Source organism: Carcharhinus amblyrhynchos, chromosome 9 (genome assembly GCF_965287045.1).
Source record: "Carcharhinus amblyrhynchos chromosome 9, sCarAmb.v2.hapA, whole genome shotgun sequence".
Classification (NCBI taxonomy): domain Eukaryota; kingdom Metazoa; phylum Chordata; class Chondrichthyes; order Carcharhiniformes; family Carcharhinidae; genus Carcharhinus; species Carcharhinus amblyrhynchos.
Genome location: NC_137332.1, coordinates 77426316 through 77453978, shown reverse-complemented (window position 1 = coordinate 77453978; position 27663 = coordinate 77426316). Strand labels below are relative to the sequence as shown.

Below are 27663 nucleotides of genomic sequence, written 5' to 3'. Positions count from 1 at the left end.
TACTTGCTGTCCTTTTCTGTGGCACTGCTCAGGCAGTCAGACAATTTACCATTTTACAATATGGGGGTTATGCTATGTAACAGACAATTCACTATTAGAACCAATGATTATTGTAGCTGATTTGCTTGCAGCTGCTTCGTATATCCTCCATGTCTTCCAATTTTGATATGCTGTATTATTTAAGCTTGTTAACAAAATCTGTTGCATCAAAGGAAGTGCATTCAGCATACTGAACTTTAAATATAGGTTCATGACAAATTGAAAGGTATACTGTTTTATCACATCCAAACATGCTATCTAATCAGGATGCACATTTGCTTTTTAAATAGCATTTGAAATAATTCATTAAATTCGGCAACAAGGTGTTATAACAGAATGGTGCTGTGGAATTTTTCTGCTATTAAGTTTCAACACATAGACATCTCAGTTTAAAATAGTGATATGCTCACAAAGAACTATTGCTAAATCAATATTGATGGAAAAAGAATGACACACAGGACACCATTTTCCAGCTGCACTCACCCCAAGACTGGAAAATCCCACCCAGGATCAATGGACCTTTGTGTGGTCCTGTTCACACTACTACAATTCCCATGGAGAGAGGAAGGAGAAAATTCCATCCACAGTGTAAGATGAATGTCAGCAGAAAAGGCACATCATATGCAAGATAAGTTTATTCATTAGTAGGTTTACATTAACACTACAATGAAGTTACTTTGAAAATCCCCTAGTCATCACACTCCGGTGCCTACTCAGGTACATTGAGGGAAAATTTAACTTGGTCAATGCACCTAAAAGGCACATCTTTCAGTGTGTGGGAGGAAACCGGAGCACCCGGAGAAAATGTACACAGACACGGAGAGAACATGCAAACTCTACAGACGGTGATTCAAGCTGGGAATTAAACCTAGACCTCTGGTGCTGCGATGTAGCAGTGCTAACCATGTCACCTTAATAGATAGAAATAATGGCCGAAATTTTATCATCCCACCTGCCAGGGGAATTGGAGCTGGTGAGAGGCGGACCATGGAAAGGTCCATTGAGCTCCAGCGGGATTTTGCAGTTTTGGGACTAGCAAGGCCGTAAAGCCCCGCCCAATGAGTGAGAGCGAAAGATGTAGATAAAGGAGCATATTTAATTTGCCTACACAAGTGTAGCAGAAAATCGCACTGAGTAACCTGAATGAAACATGATTGTAGTGCGCAAGTCAACAACAGACTGAGCGTTACAGTAACAAATAAAAGTCACCCCTCTCTGATACAGCACAGTGGAAGTGATGAGATATTATGGAACACGTACTAAGTAGTTACATACTTTACTTTTACTGCTGATATCAAGTTATTCAACATTCTATGGATAATATACACATAATAATTGTGCATCTAAAGGTGAGTTATTGGCTTGGAAGTCATAGAACCCTACAGAACAGAAAGAGGCCCTTCGGCCCATCAAGTCTGCACTGAACCCAAGCCCTCCCCCCATATCCCTACGTATTTTACCCAATAATCCCTCTAACCTGCCCATCCCCGGACACTAAGGGGCAATTTCTTAGCATGGCCAATCAACCTAGCCCGCACATCTTTGGACTCATAGAAAATAGGCTAAAAGGAGGAGAATAGAAGAACAGTGGCAGATTTTTAAGGAGATATTTCATTAATTTCAGCAAAGGTTTACTCCATTGAGAAGGAAAATCACAGATGAGAAGGATACATCATCTGTGGCTAACTAAGGAAGTTAGGGCCAGTATGAAATTGAAAAAAAAGGAAACAATACTGGGAAGACCAGCAGTAAGTCAGAAGTTTGGACAGAAAAAAAAGGTTAAGAAAAAAGAAGAAATTAGAGAATTAAAGTAAGCTTGCGAGAAATTTATCAGCCATGATATTCGCAGATTTCTCAATCAGTAAATGGGGAATCAGGCTCAAGGAGACGAATGACTATTCCTGTTCGTAGTTCATGCGTTCCTGAGAATATTTCAGGTGGTTTATATGGAAACAACAGATATGAGCAGTATGCTGGATTCTAATGGAGGTATTCAGATTAGATCTGGAAGAGATACCTGAGAAAGGGTCACAGAGTCAGAATTGCATGATAACTAGAGCACTTCATCTTGTATATGATGAATAATAATTATCTGGCAATGAAATGAAGGCAGCATTTTAATCTCAGGGTTCCAGTGACATTATGAACCTGCGAAGCTTCGTTGTTTCAGTTTAGCACATCATCAAAATCCATCAATTGCTGTTGATAATGTACTACCAGACTTTTATTATTTTATATACCAAACAAACTAAGGGATTCAGAAGAACTTGATTTCACACAGTTATAAATTTGAGTTTATAAAGACGTACAGAATGCCAAGAAAATGCTAGAAGGACAAAAGATTGTGTGGCTCCTGAAAAGCTGGTTTTGTTTCAGTACTTGGAGGTTTAAAATGCAAAGTACATCCAAAGTACCAGACCAAAACATTTGTATCCAAAGCAAGGCAGCAGGCTTGCCTTGGCAACAGGCTTCAAGCATTTAAATGTTGAATTTTGCTCAAACAATTTAAAGCAAACACTCAGCAACCAATAACTTATCAGATTTGAATTTGATGTTGTTGACAGCACACTAATACTATTGTAGAAAAATTAATAGATCACAGGTGTAAAAGAGAATGTAAACAGGGAAAAATATTTGATCAGTAACTACCACCTCTCAAGTCAAGATGGAGAAAGCAGCTCCACCCTGTCAGCTGTATATATCTCTTAAGAGAATACATTAACTAATCAGCGAGAGGTACTAAATCATAAACAGAGGGAATCCACAGAAGAACTCCAAAAGTTTCTGAAGTCTGCTAAACCTGGTTATACTTTTTGAGGGCAACAGAATTCTATTACTATATTTTTGGGTAATGAATCAGTATTTTATTTACTTAAACAGCATTCCAGTAGAATCTTATTTTATTCAGTATGTTACTTGTTTAGTTAAAGTTCCCTGTTAGTTAAATAAATAAATTGTTGTGTTCATTTTAAAGTGAATGTCAGGTGTTTCTGTTAGTTAACCACTAAACGTTACTGAAGAATATTTCATACCTTCCCACACACTTTTAACAGGTTACGAGGTGAGGCATCCCTCTTTGGGGGATTTCAGCATTACGTCTTAAAGGGGAAATGCCTCTGCGTTATAGCAACACCGAACATTTGGAAATTGTATTTAGCTCGGGTTACATACTTATTGGGAAACTTCAGAGCTTCCAAGTCTCACTGTTAACAAAAGTAATGAATAAAATAAGAAACCAATTATATAAATACATAAGGATATACAATACAAATTAGACACAATACAAAATGCATGTGTCTGTCTGCCTGAGATTGAGATTTGATTGCAATAGTGAAAGGAAGAAATAGTAATGGTCTATTCTTCCTCTTGGATTTTAACCTTAACTTTCCTCTCATCCAGTTGTTTATAATTTTTTTAAATAATTTAGAAACGTAGGTGAAGAGCATAGAAAAACTCTCAAGATTGAAAATGAACAAAGGCTTGCCTTTATATAATGTATTAACCTTTTGTTGAGGAATATCTCCAATTGCCATTGCATTAATCCCCAAAGTACTTTAAAGTGAACTAGGCAAAGTCAATTGGCAAAAGTGACCTGAATAATTCTTCTTCATTTATGGGGTTTGGGAGTTGTCAGCTAAACCGGCATTTATTGCACATTCTTGGTTGCCCTTGAGAACTGGTAGTGACCTAGTTCAAAGGTGCTGAGAACCAACTCTCCCCCACACATGTACAGTGCCAAAGGAACCCTTTACCAATTACCCAATCTCCCTTTGTATCAGTCATCCTCTTATGAGGTCAGAGTGATGACTGACTGACCAATTTGAACTTGCCTTCCTTCAGATGTTCAGCAACTGCCAGCTTCTGAAACTCCTTTCAACAGCCCAACCTCTCCCCGAAACAAGCTTGAAACAAACTTCTTAACAATTGGCTTCAATTAGAACAGAACAGGGCACTCTGTGTTATGCACTGCCATATGTACACACTTGATCTCTCTCGACAGCAGCACTGACACACCCCCTCTCAAAACTATCCTTGTCCCCAGTTCCATTTCATGCTTCATCTCATCCAATACTTGAGTAAGAAATGTTTCCTTTTCTTTCAGGTGTTAAGGAAAGCAAGCTCTGAAGAAAAGTCTTATGGTTTTGAAATATTGGCCAAAATTTTACCATCCTGTCATGGGAAACCAAGTGGGTGAGTGGTGGACCATGGAAAGGTCCATTGACCTCAGGTAGGATTTTATGGTTTTGGGATGAGAAAGGCAGTAAAATTCCACCCATCAACTCAGTTTCTCTCTCCAGAGATACAAATAGACCTGCTGAGTTTTTCCACCATTTTCTGCTTTTGTTATGGAAAATCACAAGATGTTTAAACAAGGTCAATCTGGTACTATGAAAGGGTAATTATACCTGACCAATCTATTAGAGCTTTAGAATGAGTAACTAACCAGCAGGTAGACAGGGGGGAAACATTGAGTACAATATATTTGGATTTTTGAATGACATTCAGTGAGGTGCTCCATGAAAGGCTGTTACACAGGGAAAAGGGCTCATGGAGTTGAGTGGATTACAGATTAGTTAACAGACAGAAACAGCGTAAAAATATATGGGAAGGGTGAGGGGGTTCGTGCATGTAGCTTACTCCTGCTCCTATGTTTTTTTGTTCATATGCACAATTAATTATATGAAATCCATCAACAGTTGCATAAGCAAAACGAGCTGCTATCACATACCCAAGATCAAAAAAAAAGCCAAGAAATATATTAACTGATGAACCATTGCTTTGTTGTTTGATGAAGGAAGCATATTGACAGGAACCAGCAGGACTAACTTCTTTGGGTTAATCGCTATGCAATAGAATCCTACCAACCACCTGAATGATTGGAACAGAATCTTCAATAGCACTGCAGTCCTTCAGCACTTCATTAGAGGCTCAACTTAAATTTTGAACTCAGCTGGAAACACCGTTCTGATCAAGCAGTGGAATTGTTAATTGAGCTAAGCTGGTTTTAAAAGCAGGACAGCAGACAAGGTAAGTAAAGAAGTGGTGATATAAATCTTGGGTTTAGCAAGGCCTGTCGGTAGTTGAAGGTTGCTGGGGATAAAGAGTTGCAGCATTCCAATGCTCTGGGTATCAGTGTCAGAGATGATAATGGCACAAATTTCCATTCCCAAGACAGGTACAGAGTTATGGTAAGGTTCCCGACTCCACAAACCTGACTTTGAGAGGAAGTACCCCCAATGGTTGTATTTTTGTTCCAGCAGGGGGAGGTGAATGCTGAATTCAGTTTGGCCCATTAGAAATAAGTCAGAGCCAACCACAGAGGCTGCCGACTGCTGAGTGTCAAGGTGAGTTGTTTTAAAGGACCATCTCGGTACGCTGAGATTTTGCACCATTTGTCATACAGTCGTAGAGACTTACAGCATGGAAACAGGCCCTTCTGCCCAACTGTCCATGCCGCCGTTTTTTTTTAGAAACCCCTAAGCTAATCCCAATTGCCTGCATTTGGCCCATATCCCTCTATACTCATCGTATCCATGTCACTATCTAAATGCTTCTAAAAGATAAAATTGTACCCGCCTCTACTACTAATTCTGGCAGCTTGTTCCAGACATTCACAACTCTCTGCATGAAAAAAATTGTCCCTCTCGATACTTTACTATCTCTCCCTCTCACCTTAAACCTATGCCCTCTAGTATTAGATTCCCCTACCTTTGGGAAAAGATATTGACTATCTTCCTTGTCTATGCCCTTCATTATTTTATAGACCTCTATAAGGTCACCTCTCACCTCCTAAGCTCCAGAGAAAAAAAATCCTAGTCTAGTCAGCTTCTCCTTATAATTCAATCTATCAAGTCCCAGTAGCATCCTAGTAAATCTTTTCTGCACTCTTTCTAGTTTAATAATATCCTTTCTATAACAGGGTGACTAGAATTGCACACAGTATTCCAAGTGAGACCTTGTGCAACTTCAACAAGATGTCCCAACTCCTGTATTCAATGTTCTGACCGATGAAACCAAGCATGCTGAATGCCTTCTTCACCACTCTGCCCACCTGTGGCTCCACTTTCAAGGAGCTATGAACATGTACCCCTAGATCTCTTTGTGGCCGAAACCTTGGATATATCCCCTCCCAGTACGGCCATGATGCTTTCCCTAATCAAAAGTGCAACTCCCTCTCATTTCTTACCATCTATTCTATCTTTCCCATTGCATCTGTACACTGGAACATTAAGCTGCCAGTCCTGAACCTTCCTTAGCCATGTTTCTGTAATTGCTATAATATCCAGTCCCATGTACCCATCAATGCCGAGTTCATCTGTCTTGCCCGTTAGGCCTCTTTCATTGAAATAAATGCAGTTTAATCTGGACTTCCCTTGCTCTCTGTCTTGCTTCTGTTTGATCTGTCTGGTACTAGGATTGCTGACACTGCCATTACTAATGAATGTGCTCTCTTTAACTTTCTTCATAATAGTAATAAGGCAAAAAACAGCCATGTTGCCCTTAACACTCACTCGATCACCACTCCTCCCCCACCTGCTTCCTAAGCCTCATCCTACCCCTCATACTTCCACCCAAAACCGCCCCCATGAGCTCACATACCGTCTATGCTAATCTATGCTCTTTGAATCACCCTCATGAAACTTCATGCACCTTCCCATGCAAACCTATGCCCCATTACCCTCCCCCCAAGACCCTTCATAGCCTCTATATCAACTTAGAGCCAACTCATGCCATTCTATGCCCACACCAACCACTCTTTGCCCTACATCCTCCAGGAAACTCATCCATTATCCACCATGGACAGATGTCAGGAACCATGCGGAGATGAAATAAAACATAGTTCTAAGTATCTATAACTGACTATACTATGTTAAAAGTACTTCCATTTACAGAAGCCCATTCAACACATTTAAATCCCTTCAAGTATGCTTTCCTTTAGAAAATAAATATTTGTAGTCATAGCCCCACATCAAAGTCAACTAATCTCTTCATGGCCACTTATAGCTGTCAATTAAACATTAACATTCTAAGCCCCCCACTTTGATCATGACAGGTTTTGGAAGCAGTCAAGAAAAAGCAATACTCAGGCTTATATCAACAATTACCTATTGAAACTGCAGGCACCAGCTTTTTTCTAACTGTAGGCTTTTTATAATTTGAAGGGCAGGAGATTTAAATGAGTTGATAGCTTGACAGTTTCACAGAACTTACCAACTTGTCTATTCTTTACAATCAGAAAAGGATACCCGAGCCCTCCCAAAAGGTTCCTGACTTCTCCCAAAAGGGTACCGACTTCTCCAAATAATTCTGATAGGTTTAGTAAACCCAATGAGTCATATTTGAGAAACCTCAATGAGGAACCTGCCTTATTTTTGAAGTCAGCTGCATTGTTAAATGTGCCTCTGCCTCCCTCTACCGTGGATGTGTGAAATGTGGCCCACCCCTGTTCCTCCCCACCACCACCACTGTCCTTGGCAAAAATGGTGTGTCAGGAGAGGTACGCATGACTTCTAAATTTGGGCTCCAGTGCCATTTTAGCAAAGACATGAAGCTCTTCCAGCTCTGCAGAAATTTGGACCAATGCGCTTGACTTCAGCAAAATGAGGAGCCAGGCAAAGTTCAAAGCAAAATTCATTGCCACAGTATCAATAAAATAGAGAGAGAGTGAGATGGCGCAGCAGAGTGTTGTATAGGGATAGACAGAGAGGGCACACTTCTGTTATATTCTAAAACATTAGAACAGTCACTGCTGAATACATCCTGACAAAACATCAACAATTATTCAATCTTTCACCAAACCATAGGAAGGGATTTTCCAACCCTGCCAGCTGTTACATCCAGTCCCACTGAATGTCAATGGGCTTTTGGCTGATCGCAACATACCCTGTGGCGAGCCATGAAAATCCCAGGCATATTCTCAAACAGTTTCCCTTCTTGATATGTCAGTGGTAAGACAGGAAATCAGCAGAATCACACAGAGAATAAATTATCAGCAGTACTCTCCCAAACAAGTCAATACTACAGCTAAACTGTAATGGCAGCTTCAGTTTGTTATACAATGCAACTATGATTGCCTTATCTTCTATGGAGGGAGTGCAGTAAAGGTTTACCAGACTGAATCCAGGACGGCAAGACTGACATATGAGGAGAGATTGAATTGTCTCAGATTACATTTGCTGGGGTTGAAAAGAATGAGGAGAGGATCTTATACAAACCTATAAAATTCTAACAGTACTAGACAGAGTAGAAGCAGGAAGGATGTTCCCAACAGTATGGGAGTCCCAAACCGGGAGGTCACAGTCGAAGGATATGGAGTAAACCAATTAGGACTGAGATGAGGGGAAGTTTTTTCACCCAGAGACTGGTAAGCCTTGTGGAATTCTCTACCACTTGAGGCCAAAACATTGTATGTCTTCGTGAAGGAGTTAGATATAGCTCTTAGGGCTAAAGGAATCAAAGGAGCAGGTTGGAGGAAAGGAGGATCAGGTTACTGTGTTGGATGAATAGTTGTGAACATAATGAAAGGAAAAAAAGGTTTGAAGGGCCGAATGGCCTACTTCTGCTCCTATTTTTTATGTTTCTATGCTTTAAATAGACCTCATTATACAGCGAGAGCAATCCAGTTGGACTACGAATCCAGGATCTTCTGACACGTCTTAAATGAGGCAACATTTGTGATAACTCTTATTTCACCCTAACACAACCTCCCGGGTCCAAGGTGGTGTATAGGCAACAGATTTTGTAACTGCCTATAGGGCAATAGAGATGCACACAGTGGTGCATCCATCATTGTAAATTAGTTTACCTGCTAGGAACTCACATAGTCCAGATCTGGGGCTGCAGCTTTCCACTTACTGATCTCAGGTCACTTGCACTTCTGTCACATCCCCAACCTTGTTCCTGATTGTCACTAATTAATGGTCACATAAGCCTGAAAACATTTCTGTCACTTGCAATTTTAAATTATGTGTTTGCCACGATCCTTTTTCACATATTGTAGGTCTCGTAACCCTGTCAGTTCTTACGCAGGTCTGTTGTTTCTCGAGACGTGCTCTGAAAATGGACTTCAATCTAAAGTTGATTATTCAAAATGGAGTCATTAATTGACCTGAATACTAAGTGGTTGGGAATCTAGCTGTAATTCCACTTTAAGTCAAGGCCTGCATGAAAGCCATAAAGCCAATTAAGCCATAAAAAAGGCTTCTAAGCTAAAAGCCATAATGTCTTGTCTAAATAAATAATACAATCTTTGCTAATATTAGAAAGCTATTTGGAGAGCTCAGCTGGGTCTAACTCCTGGGGTAAGAAACATAATTTGCCTTTTCTGCTCTTGAATAGGAGTCTGTGTGATGCGACAGGCAAATATCCAGGGAAAAGCATTGAGTGGAACATAGAAGTGCCATATTTCTTTTCTCCCTTAAGTAGTAAAAGCGGGTTGTGACCAGGGTCAGCCACTTAGGGATAGCTGTCCAATGTATTTCGGCCTCTGTGGGACCTATCCGGGGTGGGCTGGGACCAGAATAGACTGCCCAATGGATAGAAGTGGGCAGCCAATAGTGGCAATTAACTTAGTGTCCATTCTGAAATGGCAGCAGTAATGTCTAACCCTTGGAGTGATCGTCATTGCCGTGTGGAGTGACTATCAGCCCTTTGGAAGTATCCACTTGGAGCAGACCAAGTACCTGTCATTGTCTGAGGCTCCATGCCTCAGTGGCGGGGCACCATTCCAGCAGAGGGGTTTTCCCTCTACTCTGCAGGCCTCTCTATCTGCAGAAGCTTGCCTCCGCATTGCCCCGCTCTTCCTGTGGGGTTGCTAGCCTGACAGTGGACCTCAGCCTAGGCTTGCTGCTGCTCTGGTCCATCCTCTGTCCTAGAGGCAGCTTTTTAATTGGCTGCCTCCAAGAAGATTGTGACCATTGTCCCACAACAGCCCCATCCAGGTTCCAACCTGGAATCGAGGCCGGCGGTGAGTCGGGAACATAGCAATTGCAGTAAAGGCTGCAGGGCAGGGGATGAGTGCCTCTGTGGGGTCTGGGGAATGTTTTTGTAAAGCAACTTCCAGGTACCCTTTAAAAAGAGTCGGCTTTGCCAGCTCCATCAGGCCTACCTGCCAGAATGAAAGAATAAACTCTGCACATTCATTTTTTCACTGAGACGCTCAAAATCTAGAACGAAAGCTGGTCACTGCAGCGAGACAGCTATACACCGGTTTTCAGTCTGACTGGTAAGATTCTGCTCATTGTTATAAATGAAAATAGTCAGGAAACCAAAACAGCTAATCTGCTTCTCTGACAATGACTTCCAAACATTAAAAGAATCCATTAGCAGAGATAGGAGACAAAAGATGTACTCTGGATTACTGCAATCACAGGCAATGACCATAAATTAGTGAAAGATAATCAAACACAGTAAGTCATACAAAATGACAGTAAAAGGTAACAACCTAATGAGTTGAATCAAAATTAGCTGCAAGACAGATATGTGTCTAAATAAAATAAAAGCAAATTACTGCGGATGCTGGAAGCTGAAACTAAAACAAAAAATGCTGGAAAATCTCAGCAGGTTTGATAGCATCTGTGGAGAGAGAATAGAGGCAATGTCTCGAGTCTGGAGGACCCTTCAGCAGAGCTGATATGTATCTCTTTGCCTTAATTTTCCAGAAACCTGAAACCTGCAAATGTATTGGTGCTTAGATTCTCCAAGTTGCTTCCACTTCACAACTTTGTTGACCAAGTGTCTTGGTCGTCAAACAGGAAGCAAAGATATCCGGTATCTAAACACAGTCGTGTTCAGCAATTGGAACCTGGATTCCGGCTGTCATGAACAACAGTGAGCAACATTTCCCACCTTACAAAGCACAAGTTGCTGCCAAAAGAAGAACTAGTATCTCTGAATCATGTTCAATTGCAGGCACAGCAATACAAAGAAATAGTCCTCAAAGTTGAAAAAGAACAGTTGTTATCAGTCTAGTCGCCTAATCATTGGTACACAAAGTGATGTGAGACTGCAACAGTTAACCAATAAGATGCATATGACCATTGGGAAACCTGAATTCCAGACTTATTGCTTCGTATCTTTACAATGTGCAAAATTCTGTTCAAAATAATATAAATGAAAGACAACAATTTCATCAAAACACTAATTTTGAAGCAATATTTTGCCAGTGTCTAAGAAAAAGAATCTATCGATTTAAATGCAGTTATCAATCCCAGTATGTAACATACAACTATAATTTTGTAGATCAACAAGTGAATACAGAATAGATAATATATTCTTCCTGGTGTAGGTAGTAAATATATCAATCACTTAGAGAAATAGGAGATAGACTTCCATTACAACAAATAATGATTCATCAAGACACATCTTAAAGTCTGACTCAATCAGAGCTAATTGATTGTGTTAGACGGATTTTTCTCATTTCTGATATGATGCGTCCTTATGTGCGCTTCAAAGTTAATAGATTTTAATATGCTTAAGGTTAAAATGCCCTGAGGAACCTCTGCAACTATGTTCTAGGTTGAAAGTAATGGTCTCCACCATGCAAAACTATCCTCCTTTCTGCTAATTACGACTGGACTGACTTCGATTTTTGGTAAGGTTTTTGATGCCGCAATCATCAAATGCTTCCTTGATGCCAAGCGCAATCACTCTCACCTCACCATTAATTTGCAACTTCATGAACCTGCTTATCAGAGCCCACTTCCATTGCTCAAAAATAGGCAGCCAACTTCCCCTATCAGGCCTGTGCATGAAGAGTGATCATTTGGGTAGGAGTCCAAAGAGCAATTACTCCTTTGAATGAGCCGCACTTTCAACACAAGACTGGGAAATTGAATGACAATAGAGGCAGACAATATTCTTGAAGAGCACTGTTTCTACAAGACGTAAGTTCAACATTCTTCTTGTTGAACACCAGAGAATTCATGAAAATTTTATAATCATTAGCTTTCCGATGCAGGCAATTTCTCTCATTGTTTGACTTATCAACAAGTTGCAGGCATTAGCAATGGCTGACGAAGACTGTAGCCAAGGTATATACAGAGGTTAAAATAGAGAGTGCACAGCAATATCCTGTAGTCTCATGCTTTTGGAAGTGAGCTCACAAACCCAACACAATCGAGGTTTTGAATTCCAGAACCAGTCAGAAACGGTTTTAAAACACATCCGTCAGACTGTAGGGTTTATTTTCTCCTTCAGAATAAACCTGAGCACTGGTTTGAAGTAGAAACTTCTTTATCAAGCATCCTTTAGAATTAGCATTTTACAGGAAGCAAAAGAGATTAATTTACTGGTAAATGAGAGAGAGAGTGTGAAAGGGAAAGAGAGAGATCTTGACTCAAAAGTTCATTCAACATTCAAACAGCAACTGAACATGAACTGAACTGACAGCTATACAGAGCATTATAATTTCTTATGTTTTGAAATTATCAGGTACAAACAGTACAAACTGATGTCTGTAACTTTCAAAAAAACAATTGTCAGCTATGACTATGAAAGCTTGTTTACCTTATGAGAAAGCCTGTAAATGACAAAAATCATTCCTGCTTAATATTGCATTTTCAAATGTAGCCAAGTTTCTAAGCTATACCCAGAAGTCCAAGCTGAGTTTTACATATATGGCCAAGTTAGTTTAAGTTCACTTTAAAGCATAGCACAATTGGTTACATTAGGCAGAAATACCTTAAGATGAAGCCTTTTAATGAGGCAAACCTTACAGAAGATCCCGCATAGACAATGAAAAATGGACAGTCAAGAAGAACAAAGGCAATAAAGCTGGAATTAAAGGGATGAAGGAACAGATACTGTTCCACACCCAATGACAGCAACTTCTGTATCAAGCATGTGGTCATGTGTTATAGAGATTTGTGATAAAACTCACCAAACCTTTAAAATGCACCCAAGCACGGACTTTACTTACCACACAGCCACTTGAATCAAGCTTGCGATCGGAGATACAGCAGAAGTTTCTACTGCAACCACCATTGTCCTTTGTGCAATCCCTCACAGGACCAAAAGAGTCAAGGAGAACCTCAAGACTGTCAAAGGAAGCAGAGATCATGGCTTCTTCTCTGCAAAACATAAATGGAAAAATCGAAGATAGTGGAGCACTGCCATGAATATCAATCATAACTGAAGTAAAAGAGGATCTATCCCCAAAACAAGTAACTGATAACGTTTTTTTAGCTGACATTTATTCAAACTCTCTACTTCTACATTTTCAGTCAAATAGAAACTGATTATTCTTTCAAAACCAAAATTATCTATATCTTATTCTTATTTGACCATATATTTCCACCCATGTCAGAATTTCAGGTGATAAATTTTAATGAGTTAAGTGAAAAACATTACAATTTTAAATGACAGATTTGGCATTCTTTTCAGGTTTTCTTACGTTGGGTCACATTCAAAACAAAGAGAATTGAAATTAAACTGTTTTTCAATGTTAATTGTAACTATAATCAGAATAACAAAGAATTTCTATGGATCTCTTATATCTTATAATTGTGGAAATGTGCTAATGAATTTGGCATTAACTAGAATAATATGCAACAATGTTAGCTAGTATTGAAATCAAAAAGCTTTCATTATCCGGGCAGATTTCAAATACAGTATTTTCATCTTGAAGTAATGAATCTTATTAATAGAATAAAAGAATTTTTACAGTGTAGAAGGAGGCCATTTGGCCCATTGCGTCAGCACTGGCTCTTCAAATGAGCATTGTAAGTTAGTTCCATTCCCCTGCCTTTCCCCTGTATCGCTGCTCATTGTGTCTATTCAAGAAATCATCTAATGCCCTCTTGAAAAAGTTTAAGTTTATTAGTGTCACAAGTAGACTTATATTAACACTGAAGTGAAGTTACTGTAAAAATTCCCCAGTCACCACACTCCAGCACCTGTTTGGGTACACTGAGGGGGAATTTATCATGGCTAATGCACCTAACCAGCATGTCTTTCGGACTGTGGGAGGTAACCAGATCACCTGGAGGAAACCCACGCTGACATGGGGAGAACATGCAGACTCTACACGGAACAGTGACCCAGGCCAGGAATCGAACCCAGGTTCCTGGCCCTGTGCCACTGTGTCTCAACTGAACCTGTCTCCACCACAGCTCCACGCAGTGCATTCCGGGTCCAACCCAGTCACGTCACACATCACATCACACTTCTCAATCTGTGCCCTCTGGTACTTAATCCTTCTGCGAGCGGGAATAACTTCTTTCTATCTACTCTGTCCAGCCCCCTCTCAAACATCTCTCTCAAATCTTGCCTCAGCCTTCTTCTCTCCACAGTGAACCATCCCAACCTCTCCAATCTATCCTCACAACTGAAGTTTCATATCTCTGATCCATTCTTGTAGACCTTTTTTGCAACCTCACCAATGCGTTCACGTCCTTCCTATCATGTGGCGCCCAGAACCGTACACAGTATTCCAGGTGAGGTTTAACTAGTGCCTTGTATAAGTTCAGCATAACCTCCTTGCACTTGTACCCTTTCCACCTATTAATAAAATCCAGAATAGTATATGCTTTATTAACTGCTCTGTCCACCAATCCTGCCACCTTCAATGATCTGTGCACATAATGGAAGAGCGATAGGGAAAAGCAGCAGTAAATGTTGATGACTGGATTAGAACTGAAAAATTGGAGTCTGAAGACTCCTTTTCATCACCGGGGAGTCAATCTGAGGTTGTCAAAGATGGCAAGTTCATTGGAAAGGCATTTATCTCAGAGTATCACTGAAACATTTATAAGCCCACTTCCTCTGTTCCAACCTGGATATAGCTAATATAGAACAGGCAGCCAGGAAGTTCATCATCAAGATGAGGTGTCCCTTCTACCCATATGGTTAATGTTTTCTGTCGGATCCAGGACTCGTCTCCTCTCGTGGATAAATGGCACTGCATGGGAGTAGATCTGCCATATGACCCTTCCACGTAACTACAGAGAATATGTGACCACAATTTTAACCTGATTGTCACATGTGCGGCAGGCGATGTTTGAAGAGTTGGGAAGCTGGGGTTCTTTTGAAGTTTATACACGACTTCTAACATCTTGATGGACATGAACATAGAGATGGGTTTGAGAAAAGTTCTGTCTTCCTTTCTCCAACATTGCTGTGCTGTTAATGATTTAATGGAAAAAAAATCATACAAACAAACAAGAGTAAGCCATTCCACCCCTCAAGCCTGCTCTGCCATTTAATAAAATAATGGCTCATATGTTAGTAACCTCAAATCTCCATCCTGCCTACCACAATTATCCAGCACCCCCTTGTGAATCAAGGATCGATCTATCTCTCTCTGACTTAAAAACAGTCACAGGCTAGGATTTTTTCAAACACCCACCCTCCCCTCCCCCAGATGTGTTTTCTGATGGCGGGGGCAGCTTGCCATTGCGCGCCGACAGGATCCTCCAGTTCCACTGAGGTCTGAGGCATTGTACAACTCGCCAGCACTGGCAGTGGAAAATCCACAGTGGGTGGTCACTTTCGGCAGGAACAGAAAATACCAATGGTTGGAAGAGCTGGAAAATCTTGCTCAAAAACTCTGCTTCCAACACCTCTTCAGGAAGAGAGTTCCAAAAGCTCATGAACCCTCTGAGTGAAAACATTTCACCTCACCTTTGTTTTAAATGGGTGACTCCTCTTTTTAAACAGTGACCTCTCGTTCTAGATTCTCTCACAAGAGGAAACTTCACCCCCACATCAATCTGTCACAGCCCCTCAGGATCTTATATGTTTCGTATGTGTTAATCAAGTTGCAAATTTTAAATTAATAATCACAATGAAATTGTTTTTCACTTTCTTTACATTCACTGCACATCCTACCACAGTGCCACTTGATTAATAAGGGGGTGCTAGGTTACTGGGGAAGACAGGGTGCAAATTTGAGGTTACGATCAAGTCAGCCATGATTTTATTAAATGGCACAGCTGAATGGCCTACTCCTGTTCCTTGTTCAGGTAAAACATTTTCCATTAAATCATTAATTTCCACTTAACAGCTCTTATAAGTTAAAGTCGTTGACTTTCACCGATTGCTTTCGATCCCCTTTGTCCTTACTCGACCTGAGCACCCCCACTTTTTTATATTGTAAATCCAAAATAAAGCCATCTAGAGCAGCACCTTAACCTTCTCCTGAGATAGTGCCTTGGCAACGAGGATGACTTGCTCCGACTCCAGTTCAATAGATTCTGAAATGGCCGATAAGTATGACCACAGATTGTCACATGTGCGGCAGGTGATGTTGAAGAGTTGGGTAGCTGGGGTTCTTTTGAAGTTTATACACTACTTCTGACATCTTGAACTTGCTTCTGTGCATTCCTGACAAAGGCTCTCAATGTTCCTTTCTGAATGAACCTTCTCCATTGTGGTTGGCTATGTATGATTGACCTCTTTAGGGATGCTTTGAGGACATACCTAATGCAATGCCACTGTCCTCCTGCAGCAACCGAATTCTGGGTACTGCAGTTGCTTCAGGAGCCAGGCACATAAACTTCACTTCATGCCCGGAGGAGCTGGCTCTGCATGATTAGCAACTTGATGTTGGACAACTTGGCATGAGAAAGGGTGTTGTACAAGACTGCCCTTCTTGCCATTGGATTTAGAGGATTTTGCTGATGCTTACCAATAGACAAATAACAAACTCAACAATATTCCTCTGACTGTGACAATTCAACATTGCTACTCAGGTAATAAATTACCAGTGTAGAATTGCACCTCACAACTGAGCTTGTTAAAAAAAATGTAAATCTTTATTTTAAATATAAGTAAACATTAAATTACATAATGCTTTGCCACTTCATAACTTCTATTGAGAATTTTTCAATAGAATACTTGCTCTTAGCGATGGAAGTGAGCTTATAGGTTAATAACCCTTTTTCAAATGACATTGGTCAGCTGTCTTGCAAGTTACCCGATTAGTAAATAGATATAGGACAGCATGGAGGCACAGTGGTTAGCACTGCTGCCCCACAGCGCCAGGAACCTGGGTTCAATTCCCAGCTTGGGTCACTTGCTGTGGAGTTTGAACGTTCTCCCCACGTCTGCATGTGTTTCTTCTGAGTGTTCTGGTTTCCTCCCACGGTCCAGTGTGAGTTAGGGGGATTAGTCATGTAAATTGCCTCTCAGTGTCGGGGGATAGCTAGGATAATTGCGTGGTTCTATGGGGATAGGGCCTGAGTGGGATTGTGGTCAATGAAGACGCAATGGGCTGAATGGCCTCCTTCTGCACTCGAGGATTCTATGATTCTGTGATAAAAAGCTGAATGGCCAGATTAATAACATGTTGCTTTTCATATCTCAGACTGTATGACATCTTACGTGATGTGAAATGCGCATGGCAAGAATTCAGCTAGTAGAACTATAATCAGTAATAAATATAATAAGAAGTCTCACAACACTAGGTTAAAGTCCAACAGGTTTATTTGGTATCATGAGCTTTTGGAGCATTGATACAAAAGCTTGTGATACCAAATAAACCTACTGGACTTTAACCTGGTGTTGTGAGACTTCTTTCTGTGCCCACCCCAGTCCAACAAAGGCATCTCCACATCAGCAATAAGTGTGGCATAGTCACATTTGAATTGCTACAGTAGGCTGTTTGCTTTACTTATCAATCCAAAAATTCTGCTGAGGTGATATGATATTCAGTGCATGGAATTCATCCCTTCTGAAAGAGCTGCTGCAACAGTGGCCAGAATTTTACCGGCTCGCCTGCCCGAGGCTTGTAAGATCGCACCCGAGGCCAACGGAGAATGCTGTTCTATGAGTCTTGCTCGCCAGTAAAATCAGGGCCTCTGTGTTTTTCTGTCACAACATACTTATTTGTAGATCTTTGTAAGTTGGAATACATTTAAAAAACACTCGTTGGTAAGTGCTGTCGGTAAAATAATATCTGAGACCAGTTGTGAGTCAAAATACAGCACGCTTATTTCAAAAGCTTTTGGGAGACCTGATACCTAACAGCGGTTCCTCAGGCTTCTCTCTGAATGCGAATTAAGAGAACATATTTATAACTACTACTACTACTACCACCCCGCGCCCCCCCGTCACATTCACACTTTCCCATGCTCTGCAGTTTCCTCGGCTGTGGCTTATCCTCCATTGTGTGAATATTATTGCCTTGGTGCTTTCTTCATGGTTGTCTCAAGGCCACGATTGTCTCACATCTCAAAACCTGTGGTGTGATTAGCTGATATACAAGCCAACACAAACAAGTTAACTGGCATACTAAGTTACAGGGACCTGTATAACAATTTTATGTTCGTAGGGACCTGCATAGCATATAACATATCGGTACATAATACATAAATAGTACATAATAAATATATATGAAGGCATGTATGTAAGCTCCACTATGGTGAACAGAAGTCCATAATATTAAAGACACAAAAATAGATAATAGCTGGGTCAGCCACATTCCTGAACACAGTTAGCTTGGAAGAATCATAAACTTGTGTACAACAGCAGGGACAGCTGCTTATCTTGTCTGTCTTGGATACATGAAAACAAGTCTTACAATACCCTTTACAAATCTCTGAGTATTACAAAGTTCATTAACCCTTTCCTTCTTCAGTAAGTTCTACATATAGGGATCCAGGGAGGTGGAATACACATGGGGCACCCGGGGATTTGAAAGTGTAGAAAGAAAGCTGGTGAAAAATATATGGTGGATTAGCTTGAACAGCAGCGAGAATGAAGAGACAAAGGCTGGAAAATACCATCCTGCCTACCACAGGAATCAGAGTGGGGCGAGGGATGGACCATGGAAGTGTCTGTTAATCTCAGGCAGGACTTTACAATTTTGGAACTTTAAAATCCACCCAAAGACTGTTCCAAACATGCAGTAGAGTAGCCACTTGTATTCATTTCATTTCTGAGTCTCAACGACTGGTCAAATGGACTCATATATTTGCTTTTGTATACTATTTTTCAAATGATATATGAAGAGTATAACTGAATCTACCAAAATATAACTAAAACTACATAATGCATATGAAATCCATGTTTGCCTGCCATGGGGTATTGGATGAAGTAATGATAGACAACAGTTCACAGAAGAGGTTATGACGTATCAGAAGGAATATAGGCTTATTCATCTCAAAATTAATTTTCACTGTCCAGGGGGAAAAAAGTACAGGGAAGCAGAGAGCATTATCAAGGCTACAGAGATCTGAAGGTGTAGCAGCAACACATGCATTTAGCAGTTTTAGCATATTGTGGCATGCCGTGGCAAATAGCTACAGCAAAGGAATGATTAATGGGAAGGCAGCTCAGAATGACGCTGCAAGTATTGATAGCAAATCACATTCTTCACTGGCTATTATTGGGGAAAATCAGGCTGAGTATAAAACCCCTCAGGTACAAAAAATCTGACTAAATCTTATTGAAAATTACCAGATCCAGTTGAAAAATGCAAACGCTCAGGGAATAATTCAATGAGAAACCTCAATACTATATCACCAGGCCATACATGCAGCAAGTGGCTGTCACAAAGGAAAAACATTGGCTCAAAATCTCTGATCAGACAGAGACCCTGGGGGCAATCTTAGCAAAAAGAATCTAATTCTCGAATGATCGTGAAAACGGAAGAAGTTTGTGCCACTTTTAAGAGCGACTTAGAAATTGAATTTTTTCTGACTTTGTCAAAAAAAAACTTGGTTTCTGTCAGCAGGGGGAATGCATACGGCCTAGCTTAGGGTCATAGAGGTTTACAGCATGGAAACAGGTCCTTTGGCCCAACTTGTCCATGCCGCCCTTTTTTTTTAACACTCCTAAGCTAATCCCAATTGCCTGCATTTGGCCCATATCCCTTTATACCCATCGTACCCACGTAACTATCTAAATGCTTTTTAAGACAAAATTGTACCATCCATCAAGTCCCGGTAACATCCCAGTAAATCTTTTCTGCAGTCTTTCTAGTTTAATAATATCCTTTCTATAATAGGGTGACCAGCACTGCACACAGTATTCCAAGTATGGCCTTACCAATATCTTGTATAACTTCAACAAGAATTCCAACTCCTGTATTCAATATTCTGACCGATAAAACCAAACATGCCGAATGCCTTCTTCACCACTCTGTCCACCTGTGACTCCACTTTCAAGGAGCTATGAACATGTATCCTTCGATCTCTTTGTTCTGTAACTCTCCCCAATGCCCTACCATTAATTGAGAGAGTTCCTGCCCTAGTTCAATCTACCAAAATGCATCATCTCGCATTTATCTAAACTAAACTCTATCTGCCATTTGTCAGCCCATTGGTCCAATTGATCAAGATCCCGTTGCAGTTGGAGATAACTTTCTTTACTGTCCACTATGCCACTAATCTTAGTGTCATCTGCAAACTTACTAACCATGCCTCCTATATTCTCATCCAAATCATTAATATAAATGACAAATAACAGTGGGCCCAGCGCTGATCCTTGAAGCACACCACTGGTCACAGGCCTCTAGTTAAAAACAATTCACTATAAACACCCTCTGGCTTCTGTCAAAAAACCAATTTTGTATCCATTTAGATACTTCACCCTGGATCCCATGAGATTTAACTTTATGCAATAATCTACCATGCAGTATCTTGCCAAAGGCCTTGCTAAAGTCCATGTAGACAACATCAACTGCACTGCCCTCATCTACTTTCTTGGTTACCCCCTCAAAAATCTCAATCAAATTTGTGAGACATGATTTTCCACTTACAAAGCCATGCTGACTGTCCCTAATCAGTTCTTACATCTCTAAATGCCTATAGATCCTGTCTCTCAAAATACCTTCCAATAACTTACCCACCACAGATGTGAGGCTCACTGGCCTATAGTTCCCAGGTTTTCTCCTGCAGCCCTTTTTAAACAAAGGCACAACATTTGCCAAGCTTCAGGCACCTCACCCCTGACAATCGATGATTTAAATATCTCTGCTAAGGGACCCGTAATTTCCTCCCTAGCTTCCCACAATGTCCCTGGATACACTTCATCAGGTCCCAGGGATTTATCTACCTTGATGATCTTTAAGCCTTCCAGCACCTCCTTCTCTGTAATATGTACACCTCTCAAGACATCACTATTTATTTCCCCAAGTTTTCTAACACCCATGCTTTTCTCAACAGTAAATACTGATGAGAAATATTCATTTAGGATCTCACCCACCTCTTGTGGATATGCACATAGATTACCTGGTTGATCCTTAAGAGGGCCTAATCTCTCCCTTGTTACTCTTTTGCCCTTCATGGATTTATAGAACCTCTTTGGATTCTCCCTTGCTTTGTCTGCCAAAACAATCTCATGTCCTCTTTTTGCCCTCCTGATTTCTCTCGTAACTCTACTCCCTATACTCTTCAAGGGATTCACTTGATCCCAGCTGTCTATGCATGTCATGTGCCTCTTTCTTTTTCTTGACCAAGGCCTCAAAATCCTGAATCATCCAGGTTACCTACTTCTGCCAGCCTTGCCCTTCACTCTAAGAGGAATGTGTTTACCCTGAACCCTGGTTAACATACTTTTGAAAGCCTCCCACTTATCAAATGTCCCTTTGCCTTCCCACAGACTCCCCCAATTAATTTTTGAAAGTTCCTGCCTGATATCATCAAAATTGGCCTTGCCCCAATTTAGAATTTTAACTTTTGGGCCAGATCTATCATTCTCCAAAGCTGTCTTAAAACCAATAGAATAATGGTCACTGGTCCCAAAGTAATCCCTCACTAACAATTCTGTCACCTGCCCTTCCTTTTTTCCCAAGAGGAGGTCAAGTTTTGCCCCCTCTTTAGTCGGGCCATCCACATACTGAATGAGAAATTCCTCCTGAATACACTCAACAAATTTCTCTCCATCCAACCCTCCAATACTATGGCTGTCCCAGTCAATGTTGGGAAAGTTAAAATCTCCGACTATTACCACCCTATTTTTCTTGGAGGTTTCTGTGATCTCCTTACATACTTGCTCCTCAATTTCCCGCCAACTATTTGGGGGCCTAGAGAATAACCCTATCAAAGTGATTTCCCCCTTCTTATTTCTCAGTTCTACCCGTATAGTCTCAGCGGCCAAACGCTCGGATATATCCCCTCTCAGTACAGCCGTGATGCTTTCCCTAATCCCCCTTTCTCTTACCTCCTGTTCTATCTTTCCCATAACATCTGTACCCTGGAACACTGAGCTGCCAATCCTGTCCCTCTCTTAGCCATGTTTCAGTAATTGCTATAATATCCCAGTCCCATGTACTCATCCATGCCCTGAGTTCATCTGCCTTGCCCATCAGGCCACTTGCATTGAAATAAATGCAGTTTAATCTGGACTTCCCTTGCTCTCTGGCCTGCTTTTGCCTGATCTGTATGGTACTAGGATGACTGACACTGCCTTTACCATTTAATGTGCTCTCTTCAACTCCTGTGCTGTTGTCAAACTTCTCTTCTGTCTCCCTACTGCTTTGGATCCTACCCTCCTGCCAAACTAGTTTAAACCCTCCTGGCTAGCTCTAGTAAATCTCCTTGCTCGGATGTTAGTCCCCTCCAGTTCACATGTAACCCATCCCTCTTGAACAGGTCAGCCCTTCCCCAGAAAAGATCCCAATGATCCAAAAATCTAAATCCCTGCCCCCTGCACCAACTCTCAAGCCACGCATTCATCTGCCTAATTCTCCTATTCATACTCTCACTAGCACGTGGCAGCGGTAGTAGTCCTGAAATTACAACCTTCGAGGTCCTGCACTTTAGCCTTAACTCTCTATATTCACACTTCAGGACCTTATCCCTTTTCCTAGCTATATCGCAGTACCAATTAGCTTGCCTGAAAACCGACTGATTGCAGCAAAGGGCACCATTGTGCATGCTCAGATCTATGTGCTCACAGAGCACAGAGATCAGTCACTGCTTCCCCCAGCTATAGCCAGGGTCCATGGCTGGCCAACTCCCCTGCTGCTACCGCGGTGTTGTGCAGCTGATCGAATCCACCCCCCCTTCCCCCACCCTGCTGGATATCTGATGCCAATATGATCGCGAGAGATGAGAAATCAGGATTTTGCAGCTCCCTCACAATCTTACTGGTTCACCCATTTATCAACCAGTGGGGCAAGAGGGTAAGATCACTCCCCACCCCCATGTCTGACTCTAAGCAGACAGCAAACTACCTGCTCTGTGTCATATTGAGAAAGTTCAGACTTTCAATGGAAGACCCTCCAGAAGACTCTCAGCACAGGAATTCTTGCAGAAACAGAGTTTGTGAAAATGCCACTCTCCCTATACACAGACTATTTGCTGTATTCTGGTAAGTATTTAAAGGTCTCCAGTTTTCTCAATGTGTTAGTGAATGGGTGAGTGCATGGTGAGTGAGTGAGAGAGTACGCAGATGGGTAAGTGGGTAGGTGGGAGAGGTAATGGGTAAGAGGATAGGGTTGGAACTGGGTAAGCTGGAAGCTTGTGTAGTTGGCAGGTGGGGAGGGTGGAATCCTGGTTGAATGACCTTGAGCAAGCCCCTCAAAGCAATGGGGAAATATTACCAATGGTGCCTTTGCAAGATTCTCCAAATCAAATGGTAAGCAAGTGAGGAGCAAGAAAATGAAAGGTTGAAATAGCAAGAATAAGAGGATCTCTAGCATTCTAAAATGACTAGATTTATCTGCAGTTAGGAGATGGGTGATATTTGTTAAAAACTAATTGGTTCTGCTTTCTCAGTAAAATGTACAAATATTTATAAAACCAGACCTTTATTGGTCCATTTGATGTTGAAGTGGATGACAGGGGATTAGATTATCTGTGTGTTGTATCATTGATTGGAATTGCAAATAAAGTTCAACAGCTGGCATACTGGGGGTGGAATCTTCTGGTTCCACCAAAACCGGCAGCTTGATAGATGAGCGGGTTCTAAATTTGACACGAGGTCAAAAATCAGTTTCCAGATGATGGGGTGAAGTTTAAATTCATCGGGACTTTATGGAAAGGGGAGGGGGGGCGGTGGTGGAGGGGTTAAAGGGGTCACGCTTCCCAATAAATAATATCAGGAAGCCTTTTGCATGTCATGCATGCTCATTAAAAGGCCACCTTGGTGGAATTAGGTTCCACCACAGAATTAAATATCTGACCGGCGAGAAATTGGAACGTTTAGTTTTCCAACAGCGTATCAGTGAGGACGAGGTTGACTTCTTCCATGATTAATATGGTGGGTTTACGCTGCATTATCCTCTTTGGGATGTGTCTGTAAATGTCAGCCTGTGGTTGATACTGGCTGGTGGCAGTGCAAGTTGTATGGAAGGTAGCCACAGAAGGGAGGAAGGGTTAACGGGAAAGGGTGTGGCAGAGGCTGGATACAAGTGGAAAGGAGATTGCAGGCAGTTGGTTGTCCTTTAAATATGGCGCCCAGATCTTTGACCCCGTGAGGTAACAAAGTAGGTGGAGAGGGAGTGGAGGGCATGTGACTTCCTGCCTGCTCCCACTAGGGAGAACTGAGCCTTTCCCCGCTACTGAACAATGCAATGCAAGATCGCATGTGGCCAGCAGTCTCTCCAGCCTTCGTCCACACACACACACATAATGGAAGATTCCGGCCTTGGTCACTCTAAAAGAGAGAATGCAGTCTTCATCCAGCTGCAGAACTTTCATAGCTCTGCTCAAAGCTAGAAAGGATCAGCAAAATATACAGACAGTAAAACAGTAGCATAGCAGTTATGTTCCTGGATAGTAATCCCTTTGGCTTGGCCTAATGATCCAAGAACTGATTTCAAATCCTGCTTTGGTAACTGACAAATATAAATTCAGTTAAGAAATAAATCTGGAATTAAAAGCTAATACTTGAAATGGTGATTACAGAAGCACCAGAATGATATTAAAAAGCCTTCTGGTTTGTGAGTATCATTCAAACTAAACCCATTGAATGCAACTTAGTCTGGATTATATATGACTCCAATCTGGCAACAAATGTGGTTGACCCTTAATTCTTTCTGAAATAGCCAGGGAAAGCTTTTAGTTAAGGCCGATAAAAATGGACAATAAATGTTGTCCTTCCAAACAATCGTTACTTCCTGTGAATGAAGATTTTTTTCGGGGGTTCTCTTTATTAAGTTCAATTTCTATAAAAATACTTCAAGTATTTTTGCTGTCAATACATTGAAATTTAATTACATTGCTTGCATTTAAAATAGTCCTAGTGGCCCACCTCAGAAACACAGAGGGGGTGATTTTCCTGAAAACATACTGAGTGTTGAATTTGCATAAAAGGTGGAGTAAATCCCACTGTTTTTTTCAGTGGAAGTTTCAAAATGAATCTTTCACACTCTGTGCACTGCAGAGTGCCTCAGCGTGAATCACACTGAAATTCAGGGGGCAGGGTCCAGTCCTGCTGGAGAAGCCAGCAACATAGCGCTGAGCAGCCCACTGCGCATGTGCCAATCTGTCAGTGCCAAGATCAGTGCACGTGCAGTAGCCCCGCACTGCCAGCCTCCTGATCGCAGTCCAGTTCGATCGCTGGCCAGGCCTGCCCTACTCCCCCTTTTCGCTGGCCCTCTGACTCCCTCACAGTCCAATTGCTAGCCCCCTGAATATATCCGGGCCAGTCTCGACACCTCCCTCACCCCAGCCTGCCTCAATGATCACCCCTTCTCCCCCCAGAGCCCTGATCTCCTGATCGCGCTCCTACCCGACAGGTAGTCCAGACACCCCCCCCCCCCCCAAGCCCCCACGCAGCAACAAACCCCCAGCAGGCTAATCATCCCCCCCATCCCATCCAACAGCCAGCCCTGAGAGGAAACAAAATGTACTTCCACAACTCCACCACAATGTAATCCTTCACTATCTGTTTAAGCAAAGTACAAAATGTGTGACATCTACACTGTTTCACAGCGACATCCAGAAATTATTCGGAATTTCTGAGACATACAATGAATCCATTTGGAAAAGAATATCCAGGCAAAGGTCGCAGCAATTTTGCACACAGTGAGATCAAACAATAAAGGTGAATGACTGGTTAATTTGTTTCTGTGCTATTGGGAATAGGCAAAGGTTCTGGCTTCAAGGATATAGAGAAAGAATAACAAAATATGAGATTCAAAAAACATACGCTAAGTAAATATAAAAATGCAAATTTAAAATGTAGCCATGTAGTAAAGTAGATTATGAAGGCTAAATTGGACTAAGAATAAGAAAGAGCAGTGCAAACATTAGTATTGTGCAGAAGAACGAAAAGGCAAGTCAAAAAAGAGATGGGTACCATCACAAAACAAAGTTTTAAAGAAGGCCATGCTATGCTGGGGATGAGGGAGTAATGAAGATACTAGGTAATATTTAGACTCAATTTTTATTGATAAAGATGAAAATGGGAAATGGGATTGGGATGCCTCTTTTTCCTATTATTTGTTGTGCAGTTTGTAATATTAGACTTCATGTTAGCCACAAACATATTAAGCTGCATCTTCTTGCATGTTTTCCGTAAGTCAAAATATAAAACAGCTACTACATTGTTTCATTTCACAATTCTGTTACATTCATAATAAATTCCAATCTATTTATTTATTGATGCACCACCTTGCAAAATACACGCTGCCTTAAAATTATTGGCTTTATTCTCGTTAACTTGTTTTGAATTGTTCTATTTGCAATATAGGCTGATACATTTTTGCCCACTCCAGACTTGAAACCAAGCATGTAATTCCCAAGTTCAGTCTTCCAATTTACTTTCAAATGGTAACATCAACGTGCATTTTATGTACCTCTGTGTACATAAGGAGCTGCAAAAAGTTTTGGCCCTGCTTCCTTTGCATTCCTCTCATAGGTGCGGCATGTTCGCACAGTCACTTGCACTGCTGCCTCCCAGTGCCAGGGACCAGGGTTTGATTCCCCGCTTGGGTCACTGTCTGTGCGGAGTCTGCACATTCTCCCCATGTCTGCATGGGCTTCCTCCAGATGCTCTGATTTCCTCCCACAGTCCAAAAAATGTGTGGGTTAAGTTGATTGGCCATGCTAAATTGCCTCTTAGCATTAGAGGATTAGCAGGACAAATATATGGGGTTACAGGGATAGGGCCTGGGTGGGATTGTTGTCAGTGCAGGTTCGATGAGCCAAATGGCCTCCTTCTGCACTGTAGGTATTCTATGAATTATCTTAGTTTTCTTAGGAGCAGTTGGAACAAATTCTGTCTTACTTATGGGTATTTAAAATAGCCAAGTTTTGAACGGCTCCTTTTTCACTGATTCCTCTGCTTCAGTGCATTCTTTATTCCTCCAGTGGGATCGTTACGATTGTTCCAAGGAGGGCAAAGAGGTGATGTCCTGGTGAGCACTGCATGAATGGATGTTTGATAATGAATGACCTGTCCTGGCTCAACAGTGATAAAACCTTACTTTGATTAAACGACCCAGCTGCCTACACTCATGCATGAAGGATTGCCAATTCAGGTCATGTGCCCATGAAACTGAACGCTCATCAGGAGATGAAAAGGAGAAAACACTGGTGAAAAGCTGCAAATGTTTACACCTTGCTGACTGCGCTGTTAAAGAGTGAATCATCAAAGCAGGATTTAGAAATGATTGAGAATTAACACGAAGCTGATATCAGCCTACATCAGGCACTGTGGCCTGACATGTCAGTTTTCACAGTGTCTCCAACAAGACTATGCAAGATATTTCACGCTTTGTTGAGATAAATC

At 41.4% G+C, this 27663-nt stretch overlaps 1 protein-coding gene across 1 annotated transcript in view; it reads right to left on the bottom strand.

Moving 5' to 3' along the window:
* Nucleotides 1-27663, bottom strand: part of astn1 (astrotactin 1) — a 2322431-nt gene that overhangs the window by 927813 nt on the left and 1366955 nt on the right. The window contains exon 11 of the mRNA XM_080195939.1: nt 12959-13109. Coding sequence (XP_080052065.1) covers nt 12959-13109 — 151 coding nt within the window. The remainder of the gene's footprint in view (nt 1-12958; nt 13110-27663) is intronic.